This window comes from Nuphar pumila, chromosome 6, assembly GCF_984573655.1.
Source record: "Nuphar pumila chromosome 6, dmNupPumi1.hap1.1, whole genome shotgun sequence".
In the NCBI taxonomy this organism is placed as follows: Eukaryota; Viridiplantae; Streptophyta; class Magnoliopsida; order Nymphaeales; family Nymphaeaceae; genus Nuphar; species Nuphar pumila.
Window position 1 is genome coordinate 98,276,635 of NC_143254.1, and position 7,817 is coordinate 98,284,451.

At 41.5% G+C, this 7,817-nt stretch overlaps 1 protein-coding gene across 1 annotated transcript; it reads left to right on the forward strand.

Moving 5' to 3' along the window:
- Positions 1-874: 874 nt before the first annotated feature.
- Positions 875-7,208, forward strand: LOC149835348 (pyrophosphate-energized vacuolar membrane proton pump-like). Its single transcript, XM_090008418.1, has 8 exons — positions 875-1,293; positions 3,349-3,923; positions 4,058-4,437; positions 4,540-4,626; positions 4,747-5,077; positions 5,738-6,148; positions 6,247-6,306; positions 6,735-7,208. The coding sequence occupies exons 1-8, from the start codon at positions 1,041-1,043 to the stop codon at positions 6,936-6,938; spliced, it is 2,301 nt and encodes a 766-aa protein (XP_089864544.1). The 5' UTR covers positions 875-1,040; the 3' UTR covers positions 6,939-7,208.
- The last annotated feature ends 609 nt before the right edge of the window (positions 7,209-7,817 follow it).

The following is a 7,817-nucleotide window of genomic DNA, read 5'->3' on the forward strand; positions in this document are numbered from 1 at the left end:
ATTTATATTTTCTTATAAAAAATAATTTTTATTATTCTTAATTAATTCTTTATTACCGAGATTTTGCTAAAAAAATACAAGATTTATGAAAAATTTCAAAATCTCCAGAGTTTTTTAGATTTTGCCGTTTTTAGCTTTCGTCACTATGGCTGGGGTTAGGTAGACTCCTACCAGATATCCTTAAGCCCCATGTGTCAAAGGGATTGGAACCTGAGCGTTCAGCTTGGCCCAGGACCCCGCTTACCACATGCGATAACCAAACGGTTTTTTCTTGTCTAAAGAATGACTAAGACCTTGTGAGTCATTCTAACCAAAGCGAAGGTTAATCTTTTACCACTTCACGTTACGTCGCTATAAATAATTGCACAGTAAGTCTGAATGGTTTTGGGGTGTCCACTCTTTCCTTTTCATTCAAGGCTGCCACGACGTTGCTCATCAATGCAATACCAACAAAAAACCCATCATGAAAAAAAAAAAAAAACCCAAACGAGAAAAATAAAACGTAAAAGATAAATAATAAAAAAAAGGAAAGGGTAATCTAACAATGATCCACTTCCTATGGGTTGCACGTCCCCCCATTCAACAAAGAGGCTTTGACACGTCACCATTCTGTCTCATTATCCCATTAAATTAACAAGGGAAGAAATAAATACAGGTTAGTGGTTATGCCTTTTGGTCAGATAGTACGGTGATGTCAACAGTAGATAACGTTTTTCCAACAGTGAAATCTAGAAAAATGAAAAGGATCTAAGCAAGGTGGAAGCCTAGAAGGATCTCAAAAGAAAAAAAATAAAAATTCAATCCGGACGCCAAAGGCCGTCTAAAACGCGCCCTATAGAAAACGAATAAAGCCCGCGAGGCCCCCCTCTTCCTCCGGCTACAAAAGCGAAAGCAGGGTTGCTTCGAAGTTTCACTCTCAAGTACAGACTCTCTCTGGTTCTTCTCTCTTCTGTTTGGGATTTTCATTCCGGTGGGTAGTTGAGGAGGAATCCGGCGACGTTGAAGGGGAGAGGGGAGGCGCTTGAGCAAGGAGGGAGGAAATGGATGGTGGGACTATTCTTTCGGATACGGTGACGGAGATATTGATCCCGGCGGCGTGTGTCGTGGGGGTCGCGTACGCTCTGGTGCAGTGGTACCTGGTGTCGAGGGTTAAGATGTCGGCGGAGCCATCCTCCTCCACCAGCAACAACAAGAAGAACGGGCTCTCCGAGCACCTCGTCGAGGAGGAGGATGGCCTCAGCGACCACAACGTCGTCAGCAAGTGCGCCGAAATCCAGTGCGCCATCTCCGAAGGTATACGCCTCTCCCTCTCTCTAGACGTTTTGGGTACTCTTTCTTTTTCTCTTTTTTTTGTTGTTGTTGTTTTACATTGCTTTGGCCTCCTTTTTAATGGAGTGGGAGAGAGAACGATCGTAGGTGTTCGTTCTTTTTTATTTGATCTCGTTGGTGTTGATTGGAAACGTTGGTTTAGTTTTTCTTCTTGAGAGTTGTTTTGTTTTTTTTGGTATGTTTGGTAACACTGTTATGAATATCAACTCTTTTTGTGGTTGTTGGGGGAGATGATATTGATTTTTTTTATAGCATTTCTCGTTTAAGGTTTTAAGAGAAAAAGTGTGTTGGATTTGCTGCGTGGCTTTGAGTCACGACTTCACTCTATCTGTAGTTCAGTCATCACTGTCTACTATTTTTTTTGAAGTATTTGTAAATAATAATACTGTTGTGAATATTAGTATATGGGTATGTCGGTCGATTGATATTTGTTATTTCCACCTCTTGTTTATTAGTTTAATCTCATTCTTCATCACATACTTATTATATTATTTGATTTTGCGCACCAATATTGGCCAAGTTCCTCTTCTAATCACCATCTTCTTCAGCATCATAGTGATGTGTTTGTAATTCGTAGTTGGTGATGTGGTGATCATCAACTCATCATCAGTGTGGGGTTTGTTTGTCATGATCAATGTGTCACTGTGGTTGTTGGAATTGCTGTTTGCCTCATTGGGGGAGAGCGATTATGCGTCCACCGACAACCCCCAATTACCTATTTTTGTTGAAGTTGATGGGATCTGTAATGACTCCAGTGGGGTACCACAGGTGGTTCATCTGCCGTTGCGTTCTAAGAATCGACGGCCGGTGAGCTGTATATGTCCCCGTTTCCGGAGTGCTCGCCATCGTTCTGAGCAAAGCTTTCTTTTTGTTCGGGTGACCATGCGTGGTATCCTGTTACAAGCGAAGTGGGTCTCAGTGTCCATCTCTTCTGTACCTAGTGTTGACCCATTCCTTCTATCGTCTCCTCTTCCGGTGCCTCTAAATTTGATCTTTGGTATTCCTAAAACGTGAGTCATGTCATCTTTCTTCCATCCCATTCTATTTTAATTTAAGTTTCCTTTCTTTGTTTCCAGAAATCAGAAAAGAATTGATCATGAATATGATGTCAATTTCACTTTTAAAGATATATTTTATTTGCTTAATATTGGTAAATGACACCAATACACCATCGGTGCTCTGTTCTGTCTTTCCTATTCTCCTAGCTTAGGAACTGAGATATCTTCACTTTTCACCTTTCAGTTATTACTTTCAAGTGCTGTTATAATTTATGAATGTGGCCCCTCCTTGCTCAGAGATAACTTTTAATTTGTTGGGGCCCTTTACTCCGTACCTCTTTCTTTATCTTCTTTGTGAACTATTGTAGGAAGAAGAGAAAGGAAAAATAGCTGATCGTGTAGTCATTCGTGTTATTTTTTTACCATTAATTATTTTCTTTCCCCGATTAATGAATGCACATCTGGTTCAGTAGAGTCGTGTTATCCTAGCTGAGATGTCTTCCATTCAAATCCCACTGAGGTCATAACCCCAGCTTGTTTATCAATAGGAGAGAAAGAAGACTACGAAAAAAATAGTTTATGTACAATTCAACGTGGTGATAAACATGCCTCTCTAGAGGCATTCTTGTAAATAACCAAGGTGCTGGTTTTATCTCATCCATCTCTTGCATGATGCCTATGCCTCCTGTTTCTTACCACCATATACCTGGCACTCTGCAGACTTCTGGATCAGTCCCCATCATGATTTGTGATCTAAGTTAGGTCATTAATTTACTGAAGACTTGTTTCTTGATTGCTGGAGTCCGTTCTTTTTCTCTACTGATGATTATGGTTACTGATGCAGTGTTTGTCAGTCATATTGTTGGCAATGATGAATGAACACTTTCACTGATTCCATCTTTTTTCTTGATCTCCTTACCACATGTCCCCCTTTTGTCTTTGCCGTGATTGTGCATGCAAGCGAGAACCACCCAACCCCATTTCTGAGCAACTGAAACAAATATTTCTGTGTTTATTGCAGGTGCCACTTCATTCCTTTTCACTGAATATCGATATGTGGGGTTTTTCATGGTTGCCTTTGCTATCTTGATCTTTCTGTTCCTTGGATCTGTGGAGGGATTCAGTACAAAAAGCCGACCATGTACCTACAGCAAAGAAAAGATGTGCAAACCTGCTCTTGCGAATGCCATTTTCAGCACAGTCTCCTTCGTGCTAGGTGCCGTCACGTCTGTGGTGTCTGGTTTCCTTGGAATGAAAATTGCAACGTACGCAAATGCACGAACAACTCTTGAGGCAAGGAAAGGTGTTGGAAAAGCTTTTATTACTGCATTCAGGTCTGGTGCAGTTATGGGATTTCTTGTTGCTGCAAATGGTCTGCTTGTGCTCTATATTGCCATCAACCTCTTCAAGCTGTATTATGGTGATGACTGGGAAGGTCTTTTTGAATCCATCACTGGTTATGGGCTTGGTGGTTCTTCCATGGCTCTCTTTGGAAGAGTTGGTGGAGGCATTTACACTAAAGCTGCAGATGTTGGTGCAGATCTTGTAGGAAAACTTGAGAGGAACATTCCTGAGGATGACCCACGTAATCCTGCTGTAAGACTTTTTGACCCTTTGGTCATTGGCATTATCGTTCTTATTGCTGCGACCACCATCTTTTTTGCTAATGCTCTCTGTGTGTATTTTTCTTTCTTGTGTCTTTCTAATGCGAAAACATCTGTTTGTTTCAGGTGATTGCGGATAATGTGGGTGACAATGTTGGAGATATTGCTGGAATGGGGTCTGATCTTTTTGGTTCATATGCTGAGTCTACCTGTGCAGCACTTGTTGTGGGCTCTATTTCTTCATTTGGAATCTACCATGAGCTGACCCCTATGCTTTTCCCCTTGCTTGTTAGCTCCATGGGTATTTTGGTGTGCTTGATTACCACGCTTTTTGCGACTGACTTCTTTGAGATCAAGACAGTGAAGGAAATTGAACCAGCACTAAAGAGGCAGCTTGTCATCTCCACGGCTTTGATGACTGCTGGAGTTGCCATTATTTGCTGGCTTGCTCTCCCACCATCCTTCACAATTTTCAATTTCGGAGTTCAGAAGACTGTGAAGAACTGGCAAGTGATACTTTGTTTTACTATTAACAGAAGACAGTAGGATGGTACATTTATGTTATTAATTGTTCATTTGTTCTGACTTGAATCCTTTATGTGTGGCAGGCAACTTTTCTTCTGTGTTGCCATCGGTTTATGGTCTGGTCTTGTTATTGGATTCGTAACTGAATATTTCACCAGCAATGCATATGGGTAATTGTTATTGTTTATTATTTATTATTATTGTTCTTGTTGTATGGATGCTGTATTTTGATTCTTACATCTTCGCAGAAACTGAAGCATTAATTTTGTATTATCCTATTTCATATGCAGTCCCGTGCAGGATGTTGCAGATGCTTGCAGGACTGGTGCTGCAACCAATGTTATTTTTGGCCTGGCCTTGGGATACAAGTCCGTTATTATCCCAATTTTTGCTATTGCTGTGAGCATCTATGTTAGTTTCAGCCTTGGTGCGATGTACGGGATTGCCATGGCTGCCCTTGGAATGCTCAGCACAATTGCCACTGGGCTGGCCATTGATGCTTATGGCCCTGTTTGTGACAATGCTGGTGGTATTGCTGAGATGGCCGGAATGAGCCACAAGATCCGTGAGAGAACTGACGCCCTTGATGCTGCTGGAAACACCACAGCTGCAATTGGCAAGGTATGATCCTAACTGGTGCTTCCCTGTTATGTAATGATTTTGAACGGTCTACCTTTTTCCATGCAACAATTGATGCAAAAAACTAATTTAACTTTCTTTGAGTGAGGTAGAATTATTGGTAGCTGTTGAGCAACTTTGTTTTCATTATGCCATACCAGTCAAAATCTGTGCTTAAAACATGAAGTGAGGTGCTTTGGTAGCTTCACTGGTCATATTTGTTTAACTTCATTCCATTATCATATTGACATACTGTGAACATCCTTCGACTTTAAAGGACATTGGAAGAAGTTTTTATATGCATTGGACATTACTGTTACTCGTAGCCCTGTAAGTTGTAAAGCTGTCACATGGATCATCATGTAAAATTTATTACATTGAGGACTTTAATGTACATTTCACTTGACATTCTTTTACATTTTTAAATGTTTGTATTTGGACCATGACATGCAACATCTTCTATGTTCTGCAGCCAGTTATTACTAATTTTTTATTAGGGTGCTTTTTGAGGAATGTATTGAACTATTTGAAGTTGGGAAAACATTATTCTGGTTATTTCTTCGATTGTAGAGTGCACCATTCATGGTTCTTGGTTTGGCCCCAAATTTATATAAATTACCTTCTTGGTGCGTGCTTGACTGTTAGCTGCTGTTTGCACTATAGGGTTTTGCAATTGGATCGGCCGCTCTGGTCTCACTGGCACTCTTTGGAGCTTTTGTTAGCCGGGCTGGAATTTCTATTGTAAATGTCTTGTCCCCCAAGGTTTTCATTGGGCTGATTGTGGGTGCAATGCTTCCTTACTGGTTCTCAGCCATGACAATGAAGAGCGTCGGCAGTGCAGCACTGAAGATGGTGGAGGAAGTGCGTAGGCAGTTCAATACCATTCCTGGTCTCATGGAGGGCCTTGCAAAGCCAGACTACGCCACCTGTGTCAAGATATCCACAGATGCATCAATCAGGGAGATGATTCCTCCTGGTGCTCTCGTTATGCTCACTCCCCTCATTGTGGGGACGCTCTTTGGTGTGGAAACTCTGTCTGGAGTGCTCGCTGGTGCTCTTGTTTCTGGGGTACAAGTAAGTATTCAGTTTATAAGTTGATATTTGCTTTGTTCTGTTGCTTTTCAGATTCTTTCTCTTGCGCTGTTGTTCATTTCTTTATCTTTCTGGGACAGATTGCCATATCAGCATCAAACACTGGTGGTGCATGGGACAATGCCAAGAAATATATCGAGGTACTGATACGAAATATCTCTTTGTTCCTTGGTTGATTAGGACTTTGTTCAAGCTTTTTGGTTTTACCATTACCCATTACCCAAAGACAACTTAAACGGAACAATGCAAAAGGAGAGTTTCCTTTTTTATGATGCTTTGTATGCGCTCTTTTTTTATTTTCCCTTAAATCTTCTTTTAATGTTTGTTTCTTATAAGATAATCTAGCCAAAAATTTTTGTTATTAAAAATCTGTCCTTGATGTCATGGCTGTTATAATCTGTCAGTAACATCTGAAGCTTGTAAGGCTTGAATTTTTTGGGTTTGTCAAGAGTGGTTCAGATGATTGTTTTGGTTCTCCATTTATTGTACTGTCGGTCTCGAAATCATTTAGTAGGTTTCCACCAACAATGGTTTACTAACTTGGACTGCACTCTGTATTCTACAACAGGCCGGCGTCTCTGACCACGCTAAGTCCCTTGGGCCGAAAGGATCAGATCCACACAAGGCTGCCGTGATAGGTGACACCATTGGAGACCCGCTCAAGGACACATCTGGTCCATCCCTCAACATTTTGATCAAGCTGATGGCAGTTGAATCGCTGGTCTTCGCACCGTTCTTTGCCACTCATGGAGGTATCCTCTTCAAGATCTAAAAAAGACACGAGCAAGGGCAATGGTCTCCCCGGTCCCATAGTTTCCCTACCTTTTTTTCCCCACTTCGTAGTGATATATTTTACCTGATCTGGTCGATATTCCCTCGGATCACCCACTGTTCTTAAAAGAGAGGATGGTTTGTCGCTTTCCGTCGTTTTCCTTTTTTTTTTGCTTTGGCTACTAGGCTTAGTAGTACGTCGTCATGTGTAAGGAAGGATCAGCAATTTTCCAGGGAATACAGGTAAGAGACTTTTTCGTGGATTTTGGAATATCTGAGCTCTACTTTCTTTTTTGGCCGTTCGTATTTTTTTTTTCTCTGCAGAACTGTTATGCATGGGGGTTCCGCATGTCTGGCAGGATCCGTTAGTTCACGTCACCTTGTGTTGGGACGTTGAGAGTTCGAATCACAGTGGTATATGGTTGTATGACTGGTATATGGTTGTCTGCCTAACCCCCAGCTTTCTCCATCCAAAAAATGAGTTGTCCGTTGCAAGATGTGGATGTGATGTGCGTGAGTCATGTGACTTCCATGCTCTGCATCTTTCGTCGACTTGTGATGGACGGTTCTCACTGTGCATGAGAAAATGAGGGGACGTGTGCGGTGGGTGGGCCTGTGGGTTTGTTTTTATCAACGCGATGATGTTGGTGACTAGGCTTTTGGCATTTCGGTGTGCCGAAAAGTCACCATTGCTTAAAAGGTGGCGCACTTCATTTTTCTTCTAAAAGACAAAAGACTAATGGAATGGGACGGGGGGTCCTTTGTCTGACATTTGATTCCTGAAGTTGCTGTTTCTAAACCTTCCTGTTTGGGAATAATTTCCTACCGTTTATTTTTAGGGCACTTTTATGTGATTTTTTTGCTTGATATGATGGCATGC